The following is a 24537-nucleotide window of genomic DNA, read 5'->3' as shown; positions in this document are numbered from 1 at the left end:
GTTTTGAGTGAGCACGTCAAACAGATAACGTGAGTAGCGGAGTTTTCAGACACAAACTCCATAAAATGTCTGGATAATGGGGTCCAGAGATTCTGAGGATCTCACATATGAAGAAGGGAGCAGGAGATGGTTTGTGTCAGACACATTCACAACAACAGGAGAATGTCCGGAGCTTTCAGGTGAAGTGTGGCCCCTGGGTAGATCATGCAGGAGGCAGGACATGATGCATATATTCGGCTTCGGATATCAAATATTTTTGTTTACGTTCTCATCACCAAAAGCTGTTGAATCTCATCGTCTTTCCAAGATGACATCATCTCCAGCGTCTTCTACGTGTACAGCACCTCTTTTCTGTCCTGAGATATTCATATTCTTCCGGTTTTGTGTCCGTCACGTTTTCAAAACATCAACAACATGCCCACTCACTCTCTGGGAATTCTCAGGACATTTTCCTGCTGTATTGAAGAGTTTTTACAAGGGGCCTGGCAGGAAAAGCAAGGAGCAACTGACTCGGACATTTGCGTTCTCACTTACAGCCCCTCCGGAGAATTTCAGTAGAATATCTGGAGTTCAGTGCATGTCTGAAAGCACGATCTACAGGAAGAGCCCAGAATGCTGCTCAAATAAACTGGAACCTGTTATTTATTTGTTGGTGTTTGACAAGAGGCCAGTGAAGGGAATGAGTGACACAACGGACATTCTGCAGAGGGTGCTGGTTGAACTGGTTTGTTTCTGCATGTCCGGGAAAGAGAGCAAAGGGGGAGGGGGACGTAACATTCATCTGAAGCGTTTCCATCATGATTGACTGTGAATGACGATGAATGATTGCAAGCAGATGTCGTGTTTATCGGGATGACTGATGCGCCCATGATGTGCCCAAATCAATCCTGCCATAACGCACTTGTTATCTTGATGTGGCTTGCCTGTGCGCACCCATAAATACATGTAATATATGTGTGTCTCTCTCCATCCTGCAGATTTCCTTGATCTCAGTCACGCAAGATCTTTCATCGCATGAACGCAGCAATTACCCATCACCCTCCACACTAATTATACCATTAGCGAGGCCGGCGCGGAGCTGGTTATGTGTAACGTTGTACGTTTCGTGTCTGAGTGAGGGAGTTTCACATCAAAATAAAAGGCCTTCGCTGCTGACTTAAGCAGTCTGGGGATGCAAGTTAAGTACTGTTTGCATTTATACATCGCTGCTCTGTATTTACAGAGAAATGGCAAATCAATAACGGGAGCTGAGGGAAAGACGAGGGGAGAGTGGAGGAGAATGGTCCATGCGCAAAGTGATTTGAGGAGAATTCATCAATATAAATGAGGAGTGATGTGAGCAGGAGGCGAATGACATTGACTGGTGTCGGTGAGTAAGTGGGAGGAAAGATACTCTGAAAAAACCCAGCCAAAAAACAATAACTTAAAAAAAATAAAGCTTGAGATTTTCATCTAGTGAATCTCTAGGGCCTGAAATGGAGGTGGTGCAGCCAGGATGTCAAAATAAAGGAAACAATCCACCCTTAAAAATTAAGAACTTTGTGGAAAAAACCGCTGGCCCCGTTTTAGTTTGAAAACTCCAGGCTGTGTTGAATGGACAGACAAAAAGAGAGATATTTGGCAATGATGACACTGTCACCCGCATTCACTTCCTGATTTGGTTCTTATCAATTCACAACTCGCCAAATGATTGGGGACACCGTTGCAAACACTTCGCCCCTTCTCCACAGGTATAAAAACCCCATTAACACCCTCTTACACCAGGCTTTTGTCTGCAATGGGAATGGATACAATCAGCATTCACTCCCGGGTCGAATGACTCGGCAGCAGACACAGGTTTTAATGCTACATTTGGTGTAAAAGAGGTATTATTGTCAGTAGCAGTTAAACCTTGTCGTCGATCCATGAAAATCATGTGTCAGTATTGATGGAGATTACTTCTGATACAGACCTAAAATGCTGGTCTGGACGGAGGTCAAAGCAGTAATACAAGGAAAATGTATTTGTAAGGATGTAGTCTAAAAGTCCGCTTTAAGTTGTGATATCAGCGAGAAAGAACAGGACCCTGTTCAGTGGACTTCATATCGACCAATTATCTTCCTGAGAAAAAATCCTCAATTTATTGTTGCCAAAAGAGATTATTAGAGACTTAGAGAAATTGAATGGACAGGTGAAGTGAGGGGTGATCCTTTTAAGTGCCTGTGTTGCCGACACTTACGTTGCTGATATTCTCCTGCAATTTCTTCACTCTCTGGATCTCCGGTGTGTCTGCGACCGAGCTGAAACATTTTCCTCTATTCTTCTCAAAATCCTCCCTGTAGCGAACCTGTAGACAAAACACAATCATGTTAGAAATGAAGAGAAGCTCAAAATACACAAAGCGAATCGCACAGCTATGAACAGTTTTCTACGTGTTTGTGTGGGTCAACAAGGAAAATCCAACAAATGCAGCTCAAGTTATTATTTATGGAAACCCTGACCTAGATCCGTTCAACATACATAAAGAGATCTTCTTGCTTAACGTGGGAATAATTTTCACTTCCTCCAAGATTAAAATATTTGTATCTATAGCATCTGTATAGTGCACGAACATGAACTAGCAAATGGATCTCCCCCGAGTTTTAATGAGCTGAGTGCTGGCCTAATAAAATATTTTTATAGCGGGAGGAAAATGGTTTTACTGTTGACTTTATTGCAGCTTGACACCATTAGATAACTAATACGAGAACCCTGAAATGTCACCTCCAGTGAAATGAACATTCTGCTAATGTTTTTCCTTGGCAGAGGACTGGCTGAGGAGCCTATGTTTAAATTAAATTTGAAATGCTACTATTATCATTGCATTTCCATTTCACCAAGTGGATTGACAATGTTACTCACTACAAAATAGAAGTTTAATGATAATACAACAAGGAAAAAAACAAACTGATGATACTGATGAAAACCAGAAGAAAATGATCAACAATCTATATGGAAATCATAATTCCATATAGTGCTACAGGCCTGGTAGGCCCACAAGAGAACCCCCGCCAGAACCCCCAGCATGTCAAAAAATAAATAAATTAATACCAATAACAAAACAAAAAAAATCCCAAAGGAATATCAAGTGGTACATTTTCATGTTAATAATGACATCTTTAAGAGCTTCAGTGATTATAGTGGTCCAATTTACATCTTTTACACTGTTTCTAAATTTCCTCAAAACATGTTTGGCATTTTGTTGCAGGTATTTTGGTAATTATCAGTCAGGCTGATTCATCCGTTGAGCTCGTGACCTTAAGCAGTGACTGTTAGGTGGGAGTGTCCAAATGTTTCTGCAATTCTGGTATTTCCCCATTTTCAGATTTTCTACAGAAAACCAGAACCAGAAATAAATCACTAATTTCCTATGTACAGACAATGACTTCAGAAAGCGTGATGTGTGTAAGCACATAATAAGGTGAGGTTGGCTATATGTATTCAAGTCTTTTGTGGTGACGATTGTTTCCTGTTTGCTGGGGGAGTGAAGGCCTTACATACAGGACGTGGCAGCAACCATATATGGTCAGACTGAGAGGTAGTGCATGGTATGACAAATTGTGTGCGTGCTTTCTAGCCCTCCCACCCTGTCCTGACCCTAAGGGCAGAAGAGGAAACGTCCAGCCCAGGAAGAGTCAGATGAATATCTGAAGCTACAAGATATCCCCCCCCCTCACTGCTGAGTTTCTGCAGGTTTCAACAAGTGAAATTCAAGATGTTTTTAGATCATATTGAATTCAATTTAGGAACCTATGTCAAGTACGACAGATACGAAGGAATATTAAAGTCATAGAGTAGAGAATAACCCTGTAAACACCACTTATATTTGTAGTCTATATTGTCCAATTTCGCGGTGGGTGTTTTTCCGGTGATTTGTAGGGAGTTGTTGACTGTTGTAGCTTTTCGTTGTAGTTATGGGCAAACTTGAGGCTACAGTGCAGGTCTTTTATTTCGTCATGAAGTGTAAGTTCAGGTTTTTATTATTGGATTGGACCAGAATGACCACGATTCCTGCCGTCTGAAGGTCACTGGTGTCTCCGGATGATGATGTTTTTAAAACATTGTTTGAGAAAGTCAGAGCAGAAAAAGTTTGCTGTTCCTCAGTGACTGGGCGCCATGATTGATCTCACGCATAACGTCTTGCAGACTTTATTTTTAACCCCAAAAACGCAGCCACGCATTCAGTTTCCCCCCCACCCCAATCGATCTCCTCCGCACACGCCATGACATTTCAACAGTGACAAATCACCTAATTCCTCCTCCCCACACCAAATCCTTATTCATGGCGACTGCGCCAATATCAACGCACTCCTCCCATGAAAGGACTCTGCCTGCACAGCCCATTACCAGCACACAAAAGCTTCATCCCTCCATCCTCTCCCACAGTGTCCACATAATGTCTGACACTGCTAAACAGAGTGCTGACCAATCCTCCTCTCGTCTTGTGATGACATGACATGGTTGTGATTCAACGATGGTGTGTGTGTGTGTGAGAGATATCCGCTGTCATCCATGGCATGAAGTCCACTGAGAGATAGATTGAAAACTATAGATGAGCTTCATTCCATGGGAAATTATACACGGCTCTCAAGCCTGCGTACAAAGATAAGTCATGGAGAAGATTAATGCGGCCTCGACCCATCTTTGTCCTTCATTTGCGCTCCGCTCCCATCAGTCAACGAATTATCCTCCCCCTATTTTTATTTCTCAGACCGTCTCCTTTGTCTTTTTGGATCCATGCAACAGCTTCTTCTCCTCCTCCTCCAATCATGCCTCTGCTTTCTCTTCCCACCCACACTCCCTCCTCTAGCGCCGCTGCTTTTTCATTCATTCATATTTTACTGCCTCAACAGCAACAGACGCAGACATCCCATAGAGCAGCAGCTCTTCCCCATGATAATCTTTCTCTCTGCATCTATTTGCATTCCTCTGGCTTTCCTTCCTCTGGGGATTTTACTTTTATCTCTTCCTTTTTCACCCTGAACTCCTCCCTCTCTCTCTGTGTGTTGGTGCCTTCCTGTCTCTTCCTTTTTTTCCTCACTCATGTGCGCCTCATTGCTCTCCCTCCTCCCAAATTTGCTCTCCCCAGTTTTCTCTCCGTCTCTCCATCTTGTTTCTTTCAGTTTCCCCCGCAAAGTCTTGTAATAAGGTGTGACAAACCTCTACCCTGCTACCATAGCAATAGGTTTCCCGTAGCAACGCAGCAGCAGCTGTGGCGAGGGGTTAGACGGCCACAGTTATCCGCAAACACTTTCAACTTCCTTGCAAAGTGTACAGCACAATAATACTGTGATAGCACATGATCATCACAGTGCAAGAGGCCTCTCTCATATTATCTTAACAAATACACAATAACTACATATGTACATATCATGTGTAAACTGTGTGCCATATGTTCAGTTTATATTTTCTCACATTCCTAACCCATAAAATGTTGGTGTGGATCCGGAACAGGGGGCTCATCCAGGAATTTTATTTCACTTTATTAACACTACAAGATTAGACGTTTATTGACATTTTCACAATAATTTCTGGATCTTGATGAAAAAAATCTGTCACATTTAGGTGTTCTTGATTGAATTTAAGGGGAACGTTCAGCCTTGGCTGAGGTATGCACTTGACTTAGTGTCATTCTACTTAAAGTCTCAGCACAAATAGTTTGCAGTTTTAAACTAGTTCTTCAAAAACGACTTTCTATACTTTCTTTTTTTAAAGAATATTTTATACTTTGTTGATTATTTCTTGAAACAAAACTAAAAACACAAGAGAATACCTTCCTTCAAACTTGACAGGTGACATTTTAACAGCCCCCTTTCACCATTTTATGACATTTAACGGGCAAGAATATAATCAGCAGATTAATTGATAATAAAAAATCATTAGCTACAGCCCTATAGAGAGGAACGTCTTGATCATAAATCCTTTTAGACCTACTTCCTTTAAAAGCTTTAAGTATTAGTGGAATCACAGTTTCCTGTGCACTCAGCCCACTGCTCTCACACAAACAGAGCAATGACACTACTTTTGATTCACAATCGCATTAATCCTTCCTGTCAAACAGACATCTTTTGTGTATTATAAGCTCATTTTGAGGCAACTGTTTACGATTAACCATTCGTATGATCACTATCTCTGGGTGTTTGGTAGAGAGTTGTTTGGGGGCTGTTATAACACACAATCAGTGTAGAAAAACACCATCTGTCCGTCAATCCCTTCGTCATTTCCCTCCGCGTATGACCCCCACCCCCAACCCAATACTCCACAAATCCCCATCTTGTATACACACACGCACGCGCACACGCACGCACGCAGAATCATATGTAGTGTTTTGACACAGACACTTGGATGACTGATGTGCCTTCTTTAATAAGTCCCGCCCACTCCATGAATAACTCTCTCCTCTGCTACATGATGTGTAAACAGCTTTTCACCATGGATGCTCCCCTGTTCCCCATCTTGTGATTAATGAGGCTGAAAATGGCTGAAGATGACAGCAGGTTTTTTTTTTCAACTTAAAAGTGTGCAATCATAAATGTATTACGCAGCTGTTTCTGTGGCTGTTTTAGCGATCACACAGACAGACAAGTTCCTACGCTGCAAAGAAACATAGCTCAGATATTATGGCATGAATAAGAAGTGAAACCTCACATGACAGCCGTCAAAATTGATGACACTCTGCCACTAGTTTTCCACCACATATAATAACATTTTCTACTCACTCTATCTGGGATTTGTTATTCTTCCTATAACTGCAGGAAGCCACAATGGGAAAACGTTGTTGAAAGTCTGTCGGTGAGTGTAAATCTCGCAGAATCTCTGTCGGGGCCGTCTTTATTAAGTCAACACATGGCCCAGTTCAGATGGATATTTTGGTCTGATGAGGTTTTTTTTCTTTTCTCTCAGAATATATTTGGGTCTTTATTTTAGCTTCAGCTGGAGCAGCTTTAGTGATGTTTTCTTGGGGTAACAAATCAGATCAGGATGGGAGAAAAACTGAATATTTGGGAGGATCACTTAATAACATTTTATTTGTATAGTCCATATTCACAAATCAAAATTTGTCTCAGAGGGCTTAACAAGGTGCGACATCCCCTGTCCTCAACAAGTGTAAGGAAAAACTAACAAAAAAAACCTATTAAAAGCAGAAAAAAAACATTTAAGCCTAAACTTGTTTAAAAAATGTACAGCTGCAAAAGATGCAGAGAAAGTAGAAGTGCAGTGGTAGAGGCCTCAGTAGCCCTGTGTTTGAGGTCAAAATGGTATAAAAAGCACACAATTTATGGAGCTATAATCCAGGTTGAAACCCCCATAAAAAAGGCATATGAATGACAGTCATACACATACTCAACACTGACGGAGGCTGTTGAGTGAAACAAGAAGTTTCTCTTCCAGACAGAAATTGTACTGGTTAAAGAAACACTATTAAACTACAGGTATATATAGCTCATTTTTGGGTCCTAGCATTCTGGAGGATGGAGTCTGTCAATGAACAAAAGCCAAACATAACCAGCCAATCTGATGGAACACAACCCATGCTGTGCACAGATCTACATACATTTTTCTTTTCCAACCTCATTTTGAACTGATTCAAACACAGTATATCCTCTTTCACTGGGCTTAAACTCAAGCTTTCTCCTGTGTATATTGAAACTAAAAAGCTCAATATGCTTATATTCAGTGTTAAGGACATTAGTGTTGCAATGCTTTCCTGTGTAACAATTATTGTGTTTCATCGAGTCATGTAAGGAAATGTAAAGTGTTGCGAAACTCATCCAAGTCTGTCCTATTTGAAAGCTCAATACTGCTAAACTTTCCAATATAATTTAAGGTGTACTAGTGTTTCAATTGACTGAACCACACAGGAGTGGCACACACAACCTCACAAACAAATAAATTATTTTATCTTTATAACATTTAATGCATTATGATATTCTATGGCCATGGACAATCCTGCCCTCTCTTCATGTCTCCTTGTCCATTGTGAATCAATTTCATGCTTGACTTCTCAGGTGTGTCTTCAAGTTTGAGTATGCACTTATCTTGAATGTTTAAACTAGGTCTGAATTAGGCTGATAAAGTTATCAGAAAGTTGACTTTGTGGAGGCACTTACTCCAAGATAATTTTTAGGGTGAATTCAAATAAGGTTTTTCAAATTACGCACGCATTGTTTTATTACCTCGTGTGGAACAAACTGTGTAGCTGGAATTTGGGTTCGGGTTAATATTATGTTTGGTTACTGACTTACATGGCTCTGCATCTTTGTCTGCTGTTGGAGGCGGAGGTTCTCTGGAGTGTCAGCCACAGAGGTAAAATTTGTCTTGGGGTAGTGTCTGCAAAATAAACACACAAAACAGTAAAAAATGTCAGTACACCATAAACATGCACACAAACATACAAGCAGATGCCAGCTTTTACTCAGTCTCCCACTGTGACGCTCAAGCCAAGACTCCAAGAAAAAAAACAAAAACATAACAGTGCGCAGTCTGTGGCCCCGTAGTGGGGGCATTTGTTATTCAAGGTGGTCTTGAGGTTGAGTTAGAAGCCCCTGTAGACAAAAGGCATGTCAGTACAACACACAATGCTCTGTCAGTGGGAGCCAAGGTAGTCAGAACGAAACGAGGAAGTGCAGGCAGGGGCTGTGTGTGGGGGAAGAGAGCCTGAAGGTTTCAGAGTTTTGGCGGAGAGCCATAGCAGGTGTGGAAAAAATATTAATGTTAAAAAGCTTACAAAGCACAGGCACACACAAATGTGTGCAAACACTCATGGGCACGTCCCTATAAGGGACAACAGGAAGAGAAACTGCATGCAACAGACACAACAGGGTCAAAGAGACAGTGGGCGAGTGTGAATGATGTCATGGGCATCCCCCTTAAGCACAGCATGAAGGCAAGTCTCTTTTCTGAATGGATTCTGGGAAATTTCTTGACAGTCGCGGACCAATAACCACCCGACCTCCCACTGCTCTGTCTGAAACAAACAGCAAACATAAATGTACTCAAGTAAGCTGAAATGTACATCTTCCACGCAGACACGCAGGCATGCAGCACACAGTCAGAGCATCATTCCAAAAGCCATTCATCACACGCGTACTTTATTGATTACCTAAACCGCTGCTGTGCGTGCAAAGCCTAAGGCAGTGTTTTTATTCACTGGAGGCTTCTGTGCACAAGAGGCCGTGAGGTCCACAAATAATGGTGCCTGCCAGTTCAGTGTGGTTCTTAAGGCAGCAAAAACACATGGCTCAAATCCAACGGGAGAGGAAGAGCCCTCACAGTTTATCTAATAAGGACTGCAATTCCCAGCATGCTTCAGGGCACTGGGTGACCTCAAAAATCTTCAACCACTATCCGTGCCTCTGGGTAACCCATTTAGGCAATGTGTTTACTGTTTCCTTGACAACATAGGAAACAAACTGTATCAGCATTCCTCCTACTGTTATTATGGGATGTAAAAAATTTTTACAAAAGGATTGTGGTTGGCGTATTTTACAAAGCTATAAAAAGAGATGTGAGTCACAAGAAACCCCAATGATAATGTGAAAGAAAGGGAAGCGGAACATCAATGCAATTACATCGGAACAAGAGCAGAAGTTGGTGTGATGCATAAGAAACTCAAGCACTTGAATCCTGCTAGCATCCACCCAAAAACATGCAGGTCTGTGCACACTTTGTTTTCACAACTGTTAGCACTTTTCCTGAAAGGGCAACATTCAGATGTGGTTGTTATCTACGTTAGCAGTCAAGCATGCTAATTAAACTGCAATGCAAAATAATTAAAATTGTGCTACTCTTTCATCGTTGTAAGTTATCTAACCATCTAACTTTCATTTTATACAAGCACACCTACCGCTTCAGATTGAAAAGATCCGTAGTTACCTGTTACATCTTAAACAAAGGAACGTCTACATTAATCTCAATTAAAAGATTCGGCATGCGCTTATGCAGTTTGACGAGGGACAAGATTTGGGGCTGGAAGCCTTCTGGTTTCTGTTTCTAGTTTGACCGGTCACATTTGAAAAGTCTTTGGTTGCATGCAGGTTAACAGTCTGTGTGGAGAGCAGAACACAATGCACAAAATCCGCTTTGAATTTATCTGCATTCATGTAGAGATAGCTGTTAATTGAGATTTGCCAAAATGTCATCTGGACCTAAAAACCCTACAAAAAGTACAAATTTTTGTGTTGTGCGTGGAAAAATGTTTGACTTGGGTGAACTTTACCGACTGTAAACAGTGTATAGTGAACAGAAGACGGCATCTTTGCCCAGATATCAGCTGTCTACACCAGAAGACTCAAAATATTGGCTGTTGCCCTCAGAGGCTAATTTGTCATCAGCTGATAGCTACCGGGCTCAGAGATTATAAATACATTAAAAGACACAATCTTTATTTTTCTAATTCTGTGCAGGGCAATCTCAAGTATTATCTATCTCCATTGATCAATGATGTCAACCCAGTCTCAGCTTAACGGAAATATTGAGGATCCATCCTTTATAGTATTAACGTTAATTGCTGATTTACTGGACAAGTATGCATATGTATGATATGGTTTATTTTTTTATATATCATTTAGTTGCATCTGATGTCCTGAATATCTGTATCAAGATGATCTCAACATAAAGAATAAAATCAAAATTTCTACTTGCCATATGTGTTGTACTTTTTGAGCACTCATATTCACTGGCACCGTATCTCCTATTTCTTGACAAATTTATCCTGATCCAGAGACGGACACTAGTAATATGTGTTCATTTTTCTCTGGAGTTGGGTGTGTCTGCTCTGTGGTGAAACACACTTCCTGTCACTGAGCAACACTGTGCTCCTGCTTGTCTGAAGCAGAGGATGTGTGTGACACACACACACACACACACACACACACACACACACACACACACACACACACACACACACACACACACACACACACACACACACACACACACACACACACACACACACACACACACACACACACACACACACACAGCCCTGCTGTCATCGTCAATGTGGCTTTAGAAACTGCCCTCGCACTTAAGGATTGCTAAACAAACATACAACAGCGTTGTAGATGAGCTTTGTGACTCAGTGAGGTCTTGTTATGTGTGTGTAACCATGCTTGTGTTTTTATGCGTCTCTGAGACTATGGATGAGTCACAAGAAGGCTCAACTATCTGTCAGGTTGTATAACAAGGTAATGAGTCGCAGACAAGAGTGGGTGACATGCACAAACTCAGTTAGCCCTGTGAACGCAAAAAAAAGGGTGTGATCAAAATGGAGGGGAGGCGCAGCTGGGGTGTAGGGGTGAGGGGGGCCACGCATGTGTAATCAAATTCAAAACACACGCACACAAAACCCGCCTACTGTGCATGAGGAGAGGCCTGTTTGCTTTGTGGGATCAGGAGATGTTGTGGCCGGCTTGACCCTGTAAGACCTGGAAAGGTTGTAATGCATCATTCAGATTAAACATATACATATCAATCAACTCAGCAAGGTAAATGACTGACAAAAGAAAATCTGAACAGAGACACACACATGGAGGAAGGATTAAAGAAAGACACATAGTGAAACCAAAAGCAGAGATCCCTGCTTTACATGGCAGGAAGAAACCTACAATACAGTAAATCTCATGTATCAGAATTCATCTGATATTTTCCTGACTAGGCGTCTCTGCTGGTCACCTTCCAAAGAGAAAGAGCCCTTCCCCGATTAAAACAAAATAAAAGTACAACAAGCATTGTCACGCCGCTTGATTGGTTTATGATTAACAACTTGTTAACAAATTACGTCGTCCGTGATTAAAGCTGGTCTTACACTGCAGGAAACGGTCAGCCATTAAAATAAACGATAAAACTAAATCAAGACATTTGTGACAAGTTTTAATAACACCACATTGATGTCCAGATTAATATCAGTCATTAAGGCAGTGTCCCACCATTGTCTCCAAGGGGAAATGAAGAATTTTACCGTCTACCTATCTGCCCTCCTAAATCTCCCACAATCCCGTTCTGTGACTCTAGTATCTAATCAGGGACAGGATTCTCTAGGAGGAGGTGGGTGGGAATACAGTGAAAACAAACAAGACCTATATCAATTTAGAAGGCCAAATATAGAGGAGTAATGATAAAGTAGTTATCCCACAGAATAACAACAGAGAACGTAGCCATCTTCATAGCATTCCTTTCCTAAAGTGGGAGGCTCTTCCCCTGTTATTGTTTACTTGAGCATGGCTTGTTTTAAACAAACGGAAAGAGGCATAATAAACAGGCTCTGAAGGGCCTTGCTCCTGTTCGGCGCATCGAGCGGAGGGAACATCTGAAGCAGGGACAGGAAAAGAAGAAGCTGCTTTAGTCTGTGGAAATAAATGTGATAGTAGGATGATGCTGTAGACGGTTAATGCTTTGATGCAGACATGAAAGATAGCAAGTAGGGACAAGGTCACAATGAGACGTTAAACCAGAAAGGAAAAGCAGGTAGGAAAAGCAAAGGTTGTAAGTAATGCATAACATTATCTTTGGTTTAGGTTATGGACTGTATGTAAAGATGGACAACGTGACAGCTTCTTAAAATTGAAGACAGAACATATAGATCGCACCCTGGTATCAGGCTGCAGTATAAACCTGCCGACTACATGTTATCAGATGGGACAACAATATTATTACATAAATAGCTGAACAATGCATACAGCTCTCTCTGTGTTTGTTGCCACTCTTTCCTGCTGCTTCTACCCTAACTGACTCTACCACAGCAGCATGTTGGCTGTTGTCTTCCTCCTCTTCTCCTGTATCTCTCTCTTCATTAGCTACAGCTATCTTTTCCTGACCCTCTCTTGCTGCTCCAGCTGCCACAGCAGCACTGGTTTAAGTCTGGAAATATTCAAAATAGCTTTCCAATGTGTGTTTTCTTAAGACTCTAGGTTTTCTCTTTTAATACTTCTCCTCTAGACTGTCTTTGAGACTAAAAATATCATTCAATATTCATGTGGATTGAGGCAGCAAACATTCAACATCAGAGTTAAAGAATTAACATTAATGTTATCCACTTGCACAAGCAGTCGATATCGACTCAGAGCAGTGTCACCCATCTTCTCTCTGGGGAAACACCACAACCAATTGTATCTTTACACCAGACAGCAGCCAGGCAAAAATGTAATTTGGATGCACATATCGGGCAAGAATACAGCCCAGCCAATTTATTGTTTGGTCGACAAAAAATGACCGATATGAGCCTTTCATAGACATAATTTGTTTCCCCTTTTCCTTTTAAAAAGAGTTTGTCAGTTTTTTTTTCCTTAGTCATGTTATTTACTCCAATTTCGAAACAAATTTCTCTTTATCATAAAAATGCCAAATGCAAAACAGCTGACCACAAGCTAGCCTACAACCACAGAGTTTCCACTAGGGTAGAAAACGACAATGCTAAGCATGACGTGGCTTGATTTATTTCTCTGGCAGTAAAATGCCATTTCAGAGGCAGAAAAAAAATGCAAAAGAGCTTGTCAGAACATGAAGCAACGCCTTCTCTCTGCATTCCCTTTCAGAACATGCACTCACTCTGGTGCACACACACACACACACACACACACACACACACACACACACACACACACACACACACACACACACACACACACACACACACACACACACACACACACACACACACACACACACACACACACACACACACACACACACACAGAGAGAGAGAGGAGAAAATCATTATAAGTAATGGGAGAGGAGGATTCCATGGACTCCTGATGAGCCTTTAGTGTGTGAGAATGTGCTGGAGCGAGAGTGGACATGCTAGTTTTCAGAGTGTCCGTCTGTGTCACTGTAGAGGAACTTTAGGAATTTCCTTTGTTGATACCCCCCCTTTCCCTCCCGAGGAGGAGGCATAGAGGCACTTTCCCACACCACATATATGGGCCTTTTCTCTGAGGGGGGAGCTGGAATAGTCACAGATAAACAGCAGAGGAGGGAGAGAGGGGCCGTAGTTGGGTTGCAACATGCACATACACACACATTTAGAGAGTCCAATTTCAGTTTGTTGACAGATTAAACACTGCACTCAGTGTCTTTGAGATGATGGCTGAACCAGTATGAAACATTAAATGATGAGTTATGAAACAACTTACGCATTGCAGTATGGCTTCTTATCGAAGCCTTTGTAATTCTTCATGTTTAGAGTCATTTTGCAGGTCTCGCAGCTGAAGCATCCTTTATGCCAGTACTGTTGAAAACACAAAGACAGAAAGCACAATGAGTGGTGAGATCAGGAGACATTTGTTTCACCTTATCTCCACAAAACCTTACAAACACAAACACAGGAAAGCTAATTGTGAAAAAGTGAGGCCAGGACTCATTTCTAATCCCTCTGGGTTTCACAGGGACAGAAGCTGCAGACAGAAAGAATAGTGACCGTTAAAAAGAGTGTGTGAAAAACATGAAGCAATGTGGAAACACAGAAGTTTGTGTATGTTTGCATTAGACAGTTACACAAACCAACTTCCCCTTTTACTCAAAGTTTTGTTTTTACAAGTGGATGGTGTGAACGTTATGGTCGAACTGTTAAATTTGTGATTGATGAGCATGTATCTGCATTTTGCAGTGTAATCGGGTTTGTGTCAATTTTTACACCCTCGTTATTTGACCGCTAGCAAATCCACCTCTTGATACCCCTTCTGTCATCTCTGCAGGCCTTCATGTTCTCTACCTCGTCTATCCATCTTCTAAGAGGCTGTGCCTCTATCTTTCTCACAACCCTTCCTCCTACCCACCCTCTTGCCTCTTTTCCTTTTCTCTCCTGGCACTCGGCTGATCTGCGGCCTGAGGGTTCAAAGACGGATTGAGGGAGGGAGGATTGGTGAAAAACTGGAAGGAGGGAGGGAGGAGACATGAAAGGAAGGAGCTAGAGAGCAAGAGGAAGGGAGGCAATGCAGGCAGGGGAGGGGTGGGCAAGAGAGAGAAAACACCAGAATGTGAAGCAATGATCTGGCTGCTCCTGCCATCATCAAGGGAAGGGAGGGAGGAGTGCAAAGACATGGAGAGGGAGAGAAAAAAATAGGAGGGAAAGAAAGAGGGAGTCCTTGTTAACATGGCCTCAGGGTGCTCTGACATCCCTCATTCTTTCACCCACTCTTTATCACTTTCTATACCAATTGCCCACACACAAAACACTAATCTTCTAAACAAACGACACGGAACAGATGATTCAAAACAGAGGATAAAACATTAAAGTATAACATCACTTTAGCAATAAAAACGTGCAGGATGCAAGTTTGATTTCACACAGGCTTCTCAGGATAAGAAGCCGGTAATCATAACAAATCTATAATAAATAATCTATAATTTTCTTATGTGTACAGGCCAGCACTGACTCACAGCTGGCTATATAACACTGAGGTTTGTGGAAGCTACAGATCGATAGAAGATGCCATCATGGCAGTGCTGTGTTTGGAAACATGACTAAACACACAGCACAATGAGCATTTCACGTCAGACTTCGCAGATTCCATTACTGAATGGCCAGAAATGTGGCTTCAGGCTGGTCTTAAGAACAGTTTTGTCTGCTCTGTCTGGATGTAATGGACCACACAGAGTGGTATGCTCTGAAAACAGACGAGTGTGTGTGTGTGTGTGTGTGTGTGTGTGTGTGTGTGTGTGTGTGTGTCATGGGTGTTTGTAGCTGTCGGCCAACAATATTGTACTAAGGTATACAAAAAAGAAGAAAAAAGAGCAGGCTCACATTGAAAACTGAGGCCAAGCTCTGAACTGTGATCCGGAGCCAAACACACTGGGCCAAGCCTTCGAATGCAAACTCCTTATCCCACTACAGCCCAATCGAGGCCGGAGGGAGTTGCAGATGGACACTTTGTGTTACTCTTTCCATTGCTCTCCCTCTCCATTGTTCTGGCTTGCACTGCAATAGCAAATCCCTCTACAAACAACAGCATACAGCAGGCAGATTCCATTTCCTGTAGCTTCAGCTGACTTGCAGCTGTGGTGGCTGACATCTTTTCAGGCATACTGTCTGTCCGTTACACTCTCTCCCCAGTTTGTCCAGATCTGTAATGATGGCAAAACTGTGTAATACCATAGTCTGTATATAAAGACAGATTATGTGTCTACAATTGCTGAAGCTAACAAAGCTAATGTAGCTAAAAAAAATTGGGTGCTGACATCTTGCAGTTTTGATGTCAATTGGAGTCAAAGTCTACGCAGTAGTTATCTAGGTGTGGAGTCGAGATAACGAGGTCCTGTATCACAAATACATACATTCTCGACCAATGACATTCTACCTCGTTTATGTATCAAATACCTAATCAGAAATAAACATCGGAAAAACTGACACTGGAACATACATCAGTGTGACAAGAACTACCCAAACTGACAGAAACCATCTTTGAGAAAAATAATTTAATGTTTTGTCCATGTTCTATCTGCTAACATGAAGGATGCAGGTGTTTACGGCCTATACTGCAGGCAGCCAACAGGGGGCAATCAAGAAGATTTGGCTTCACTTTTAGCTTTCTCTTTATATACAGTCTAGGTGTAATGCTTATACAGAGAAGTAAATGGAAAAACTTTGTGCAGAAAGATGAGACATCAGCCGAGTATGGACTTTGATACTACCGTTGTTTCCCAGAATAAATATTGACCTGTGATCTGTTCCAGAGACCAAGTGCCAGCTGAACTCCACTGTTTAGCAAACTGTTCCGAAGCCTCGACCAACCCGCTAACCCACATTCCATCAGGACAGCCCTTGCCATCCTTCCACCTCCTTGTGGATAGCACAACTCTCTCAGGTGATCTTGCTCAAACCCTTAGATTAACAAATACCCAGCAGACAGCTCTAAGGACACACTGGGAAATGATTGCTCAGGCCTCAATTGGAGGTAGGCAGGGCTGCATTTGTCCACATTTGCACCATACCCTGAATATCAAAAGTTGAATACATCCCTCACACCTATAAAAGGGAACACCTGATAAAGATGATTCAATGTTATTTTAGGCACAGCAGGCAGATTATCTGGCTGACTGGCTTTTTATTAAGCTCATCAGTGGTTGCAGTTTCCCTCAGATAAAATCAAAAACGTGCACATGGAGGTGAAATATAATCACAAGTGGTCACTCGAGACACATATTCTAGTGTCTGGTATGAATCACCACCCATTTCAGTTAAACCTACACACAATCTGAATGAACATTATCAGGTAGGAATAGATTTAGTCTGGGTCTGGTATGAGGTCTAGGATAAGACGAATGCATGTCAAATGGAAGGGACAAACAAAGATGTGGGTGTGAGAAAGAGCCCAAATGTGCGTTAGAGAGGCTATCCAGCACTTAACCTAGTCCTGCTCTAGGAAAACCTGGCCCTTGGGTACCGAGGCGGAAAATGAGGACACTGCAGAGACAGAGCCCTAGAAATAAAACACTCGTGAAAAAAAACCCGGCACTGTCTCCCTGCATCAGCGCAGCTCAAAGGCACATGTGTACGTGTGTATACATGTGTGTATTACTGTATGTAGGTTATATGTCTGTGTGTGTTATGCATGCATTTCAGATGCAATCCAAGGAGCCAATCAAGAGCAAAAATGCTCAGTCAGCCTCACTGCTCCCTCTCGGTGAGAACCAGATACAAGTTGGCCTGGACAAAAACCCTGCAGCTATAGGGAAGCCACAATTTCAGACAACATGTTTGCACAAACAGAGGGATGTTTGGTGATAGTCTGACCAAGACTGTGCTCTCACTTACTACAGACGGAATCAACAAAGTGTCCAACTTAAGTCTTTAAAAGCTCCAGGCCTTTTGTGTCAACAACTTCTTAAGTCAGCATTAGTTTGTGATATAAACAGGGCACATTACTCACTCCCTTGTTCTGGTCAAACAACAAAAGTAAAACATTTACAAAATGACAGCTGTCATTTGACTTTTACTGATAGAAAAAAAGGGTATTTCCAATTTCAATTAATTGATTAGTCGCTTGTTTTTTTTTTTGTGTTTCCTGCTTTTAACTAAAAGAAAGTACTTTCAAAGATAAATCGATTTTCATAATAGCTACCATCCACTATTCGACTAATAGTTGCAGTGGTAGTTGGATACTTTGGTTTTCAGACATGACCTGCGGGTAAAATCCAGAGAATTGGCTACGGAGTTTGCCCGCAGTTTGCCTTCCCTACGTTCCCAACACAGTGGGAGGTTCTCTGTCCAGACAAGTTCAAAACAGCAACAAATCCTCCACATTATTCAGGCGAGCGGTGGAGCAGTCAGGTGCAGCAGACAGAGACAGGAAGTGACGTGTTAACTCCGTTGCATATATCACGTGATTTTCTTGACAACACACAGACAACGGTGTTTGCTTTTATCACCACAAACTCTCTTGACACATTTGCCGGTTCACACAGAGATTTGTTTTATTTTATTTTTTTTAATTTTTGCGCCTGTGTCGTGTTAGAAGCGTCAACAACCCCCCACTTGCTCGAGGTGAATCTAGCGGGGCTCCCCTGCTGTGTTCACAAATCAACTTCTCCTGGATTTCTACGGACATTACTCTACGAGGCCAGGAGGATAAAATCTGCTGGAACTGCGGAGCGTCTCACTCAGACATTTGCGTTCACACATGCATCTCCTCCAAAGAAAATACTGAGGAACTGTGGAGTTAAGTGCATGTCTAAAAGCATTTTAAGTAGCTTATAGAACAAACAGATTTTCAAAATCTTGGCTGGTGTTATTTTCTTGACCAGTTAATTGAGAATTTCTGACCAAATCATGCCATTTATAGATTTTTAAAAAAGGGTATCTACACAATCAATAACCCGCGTTGAATGGATTTGAATGCTCCAGTCCTCTGGTGATCACCACATTAAGCCACAGAGGAATTTAGTGCCTTATAGCACTGAAGGACATCCCTTGGGTCCCTGTTGAAATGTCTGATATCTCTCGGTCAAATCGGTAGCAATTAACTTCAGTCTAAACCACTTTGTTTTCTACGTTAGAGGCTGATTAGGGCCACAGTTTGAAATATGCAGTGATGGCTCTTTGATTGAGATATTAATTGAAACCAATAGTGGTTAAATAAAACAAAAACACCACTAGAGACTCACGCACACAGAGTGGGCCATTACAGCCACGTGGTCTGTGCATGTTTGAAAGACTATTCTTGAGTAAGATAAAACGCCTAAAGACAAAGCACAACATCTGGCTAGTGCTAATAGAGGAAACTCTCAGCCATCAAAGCATGTTGGTTAATTATAAGCCTACCTGTTGCCATTCATTTCTACCAAAGCCAGGGGCAGGAAGACATACTTTGCCTAAGTAGAGTATGCACTCAACACACTTTCTGAACCACTCCAGCCTGTGATGTGCACACGCACACGCACACGCACACACACACACACACACACACACACACACACACACACACACACACACCACACACACACACACACACACACACACACACACACACACACACACACACACACACACACACACACACACACACACACACACACGCTGTCAATGTGGCTTTAGAAACTGCACAAGTACAGGTGAAATGTCAAAACCCTTCTGCATTTTCATAAGTCAACATATAAATAGACATTACAAAACATCCAATCATTTTACAATTATAGGGACTAACACAATCTCTCCGACATCCTTTCTATAACTCTTTTAAGGCAGTGACACAAAGAGTCCAGATTTTTTGTTTGGGGGGTAAATGTACTAATATATTGGGGGAAAAAACAGAATATGTGCTCTAGTTCCTTTTTCTGATTAAAACATGAACAAAGGAGAAGTACCTGGCTGCACACTGTGCTGATTTTGATGGTAATTGTGCGTTTGTGACTGTGAGTCATCAAAGCAAGGTGGTGGCTGGACAGATTCCTCACCTCTTGTGGCATTTGGACAACATGAATCAGCACCCAGAATAATCTGGCTAAATATAGAGACGCTGGTAGACAAATTCCTCTAAAACTGGGGTTAGTGATAAAGTGTTTGCAGGCAAATGTTCCCCATTTAAATAAGAATGCCTGCACAAAACTGTTTAGTGCTTAAATAATTACAACAAATGCATGAAGCCAAAAGCTTTGGTGATTTAAAATAAGACCATTTTTAACTTAATTTCACAACTGTATACTTATAACATGGGGCTGCATGTTTTAAGCTCCTTCATACAGTTGAGATTGTACAGAGCGGCACCACTTTAAAGGTCTGACCTTTAACCCCCTTTTCCAGCAATTTCCTGGGATTGAAAAGCAGCAGCACAATCGGGGCTCACATCTTAACCAGAAATCCCACATTGAAACCAAATAATACATCGACAAAGTCTGCTAGCTGAGTAATAAAAATGTATGGGCGGAAAAGTACACACACGCAGTATGTATCATATAACTCAGTGTGAGGCAAATGGTGTATGAAATCTGATTGCTACACTCACTTGTGTTAATGGCAACTGTGTCAGAACATTTGGGGTCATGTAAACCAAGATGTGCTTCCACTGCTACCAACCCAACTACATCGCTACAACACATCTTTCAAAGTAAAGAAGGAATCTGTTAATCATATAGTCAAACTCCCTCCTGTAGTGGATCATTCTTATAGTATAACATCACGGAACAAAAGCAAAGCAGCAGAATAACTGAAACATGGGTTTGTTTCTTGTCTGTTAGCAATGTAAAAGCTTCGATTTTTTTCTACCCATAATTTTTGGACTTTCCACACTACCAATAGGCTGTTTAGTTTAGAATGAAGGCCAGGACTTATCTATCCCCGTTTTCAGACATGAACACTGGAAGATTTCCGAAAAAATTTAGTCTGGAGTGTGCCTTTCACATGTGAAGAACGCAGCAGCAGATTGTCCAGGTCCACCAATAGAAAAAATGTCCGGAACATTCAGATGAGAGGTGGCGCCTGCGTAGACTCTTGTAGTCTTTTCAAGTGCCGTCTGTGTGTATAGTGCACCTCTTTTTCATCCTGACATATTTGTATTGTTTTCTTTTTCCGGTTCTGCGTTCGTCATCAACACACCCACTCGCTCAATGAGATTTTCCCATTTCCTGGACATTTTACTAGGGAACTAGCAGAGAAAGACCCAGAAGATGTCCGGAGCAACTGAATGGCATTTGCATTCTCATATACCTCTGGAAAGATTTTAGGAAAATGTCCAGACTTCAGTGCATGTCTGAAAGCAGCAGCTTATGAGACCGGGTGCCAAGTGGGAGACTGTTTCATAAAAGCTATGATCTGAAACAAGCAAAATTAGGTCTTGCCTCAGAGAGAGAAAGAGAAATAAATCCAATACTGTTGGTAAAAAAATTCAAAATATTTAGACGTTGCTAACAAATTCAAGAGCCAAAAGACATCTTCAAGAGCCAGCGGCAATATTAGTACTTCACATACTTATTAAATGGATAAGCTGTCCTAACATGTCAGTTTCTCACATTATTTATAGACCTTTCATGAACTACATTCACTGATACAGTCACTGATTTACAACCCAGGAACCACTTTGTAATCTATGACATAATGGTACATATTTCACAATAAAATTATAATTAATCATATGCCGTGATGTAGGAGGACTGCATCTCTTTACCTGCAGAAAGAAACCAGCCCTGTAATGCAGACATGTTACGTGCAGACAGCCCATAGTTATAGTAAGTAGAGAGACTCTCCAGCAGACACAAGTGTTTGAGTGAGAGATGAGTTTTACGCCTAACCACTTTACACAATCTCTCAATTTATCTCGGAAATACACACTTCCTGAGTGCAAAAAAAGGTTATTAATCTTAAAGTGACACACATACAAATCCTTTCACTCCTCCAGACATGACGCATTAACCCAAATGTGACAGCTTTTGCTGGTAAAGTTTGAAATTTAGGCACTGGAGAATTAAAATGGTGTAGGCTTTGTTCCTACTTCCTTGTTACAAGGTTTATTGGCTGCAGTTCAACAGTAGTGCTCAACTCAAGTCACAAAAAGCTACTGTGACATATACAAGCCTTTTACTAGAGGCAAATATGCAGCATCTAACTCCTTACCATCAACAAGCATTTATGTATTGAGGGGGAAGCCAAATAACAAGGCAAAACCTTCATCGACAACAGCCTCAACCTGAATTCACTTCCTGTCTTTGCATGTGCTCGGCTGCTCGCTCTGGGCCCAGCCCTGCTATTAAAGAATGAAGCTGACAGACCAACAAGCCTCTGTGGCTCAGCCTCGCCACAGAGGTATATTATAGAAGAGGACTGTCAGGTAAAAGCTGTTCATGTGAGGCTGAGAATACCAATTCAGAAGCTCCGCACAACCCTCAAGTCTCCTGCCTTCACCTGAGCTAGCCTAGCACATGGGAAAATCCCCGGCAAATGTGGCCTCGTCTGCGTTGAACAAATGAGAATGGCAGTGCGAGTGTGCTTCGGAGAAGGAAAAGGGGAGGTTGTTTTGGCGTGTCTGAAGGGGTGAGCGCTGATGCGGAAAGACAGCAAAGACAGACGCCAGGCTACTCTCCTGAGCGTGGTTCAGAGTAGGGAGACAGCACAGTGGGCCTCTGACAGAGCACGTTTTATGGGAGTGTCTGTCTGCTGGAATGCACTCTGCCACAGGCCACATTCCCCCAGCACATTCAGGGTGTACTTGTGGCAATTTGGTTCTCATCATCGATACCAGCCTTTCGAACGGGCTAACATGACGTGTAATGTTAGTGGAATGCTTGTGCACGAAAGGAGGGTCTCGGAGATAAATCAATTCCAGCCTGGAGCAGTTTGGGGAAAACATTAGTCATGGTGCATTCAAGAACACATCACTGCAGAGGACCAGTAATGCATCCAATCAAGAGCTGATGTTACTTTAGATAATGTGCTTTGTGCGCTCTTTCTCCACCTTCTCCTGTCTGTCAACCCAAGCAGATAAGTACGTCTCAACAGGGATTGATTTTCTACAGCCATTCAGACGTCCATTAGACAAATTATCTACTTGCCCCAAGCCACACTTTAGTAAAACTATGTAAACATGCCTGTTCATAACCTGGCAGAGAAGCCTCCACCCACCTCGTAAATTAACCATGTTGCATTTTGCTTCTTTATCTTGTTGCAAAAAAAATGCAATCAAATTGCAGCAGCATGAAATCAATGCAATATGGTCACCTTCCACTCCCTCAAAGCTGAAGGTGTCACAGGAACTGCAATCTGAGCTCAAACTGACGTTCCCATGAACGATGGTGGGACTGTGGGTAAAACTGATGAGATTAGCACCTCGGCTGAGATTAGTCCACCACGTTTGACTGGCAAACTGATCATCCCTGACATGGATTAGCCAGCGAATTGGACACAGACATCAGTCCACGCTGCTTTTAACAGCGGTGGACAGGAAGAGCTTTGTTCTGGGACTGTGGCGTTTCCTCAAAGGGCTTGGTTTCGTACACTATTTGTGGGGTCAATCATTTTATTGCGTATTTCTTTATGCGGAAGGTGTGAGACGCTCTCTGTCCGTTTTCTTGAAGGCAGCGGTGCCAGCCAGGCCCAGACCTGCCCCGGCTGTCTGGAAGCCCCGAGAGGCGCTAGTTTGGACGAAATCTGCCTTTAGCCCCCGTCTTGATAAGATAAAAGGATATATGTCAAATAAAGAGTGTTTATAGTAGTATAACCACAGTAAAGGGTGCGTGTTCGATTCGGCTCCACGTTGTTTCCCCACCGCCTCCCAGACGTTAGCTAGCCGTTAGCTGGTTTGGCTAGCGACATACCTGTCCTCTGGTGGGGGGTGTTCAATTCATTCACAAAAAAATACGTGCCATTAAATGCGAGCAGGAATAAGCTCAGTCGGGGCTCCATGAGGAGGGGGGGGGTCACACTCGGTGTTCGTTTTTAAAAGAAGAAGAATCGAAAGTAATGAACGTGCTCGTACCTTGTCCAGACAGTTCACTTTTTCCGTGGGGTAAACGACTCGGTTACATCTGCCACACAGCGGATTCATGTTGGAGGAATGCTCTTCGCAGCGAGTTAGCACGGAAACCGCCGAGGATGCCGGGTGGTGGCTGTCTGCCGTCGGGTATTCAAGTCCAGGGATGCGAGCTGGCCGCGGTGTTCTCGGTTGTGACGGGCGGCGGGACCGGGGGGGTTCGTACGAATCAAATCCAGGAGGCTGTTGTTGTCGTTGTAGCCGCACAGCTGGCTGTCAGTCCACTAACCAGACACGGAAAGCGCGCTCCCGACACCTCCCCCCTCCTCCTCCTTCTTCTGCTGCCTCGCTCTTCCCCATGCGCGTGTCCGAGCAGAAAGGGACGAACCAGTGAGGGAGGTTTTCAAATGTTTTCACACACGAGAGCAACATGTCGGGAAATCGTCGTTTGACGTGATACTGTGGAAACCTCCGCGTGATGCGCGCGTTCGCAGGAAAACGAAGCCCGCACACTCTGGGTTATGAAAATCCAGGTCAGGCCTCATTCGTGCACGGTGTGCGTCCTCGCCCCATCTGCGCCCACATAGAAAACTCATGCACTCATTTGTTTGTGTTGCAAGGGTTT

The 24537-nt window shown here is 42.5% G+C and overlaps 1 protein-coding gene across 2 annotated transcripts in view; it reads right to left on the bottom strand.

Annotated features, from left to right (window-relative positions):
- Positions 1-24277, bottom strand: part of lasp1 (LIM and SH3 protein 1) — a 30500-nt gene extending 6223 nt beyond the window's left edge. The window contains exons 1-4 of one of the 2 annotated variants that reach the window (XM_035179938.1): positions 23919-24277; positions 14151-14245; positions 8265-8349; positions 2219-2326 (exon numbers count right to left, since the gene is read on the bottom strand). In XM_035179938.1, the coding sequence (XP_035035829.1) occupies positions 2219-2326; positions 8265-8349; positions 14151-14245; positions 23919-23987 (357 nt within the window). In that variant the 5' untranslated portion in view covers positions 23988-24277. The remainder of the gene's footprint in view (positions 1-2218; positions 2327-8264; positions 8350-14150; positions 14246-23918) is intronic. The other variant, XM_035179937.1, reaches the window with a different exon arrangement.
- Between the last annotated feature and the right edge of the window lie 260 nt (positions 24278-24537).

The sequence above is a fragment of the Hippoglossus stenolepis genome, chromosome 16, assembly GCF_022539355.2.
Source record: "Hippoglossus stenolepis isolate QCI-W04-F060 chromosome 16, HSTE1.2, whole genome shotgun sequence".
Lineage (NCBI taxonomy): Eukaryota > Metazoa > Chordata > Actinopteri > Pleuronectiformes > Pleuronectidae > Hippoglossus > Hippoglossus stenolepis.
Note: the sequence above shows the minus strand (reverse complement) of the source record. Positions and strands in the feature narration are given on the sequence as shown.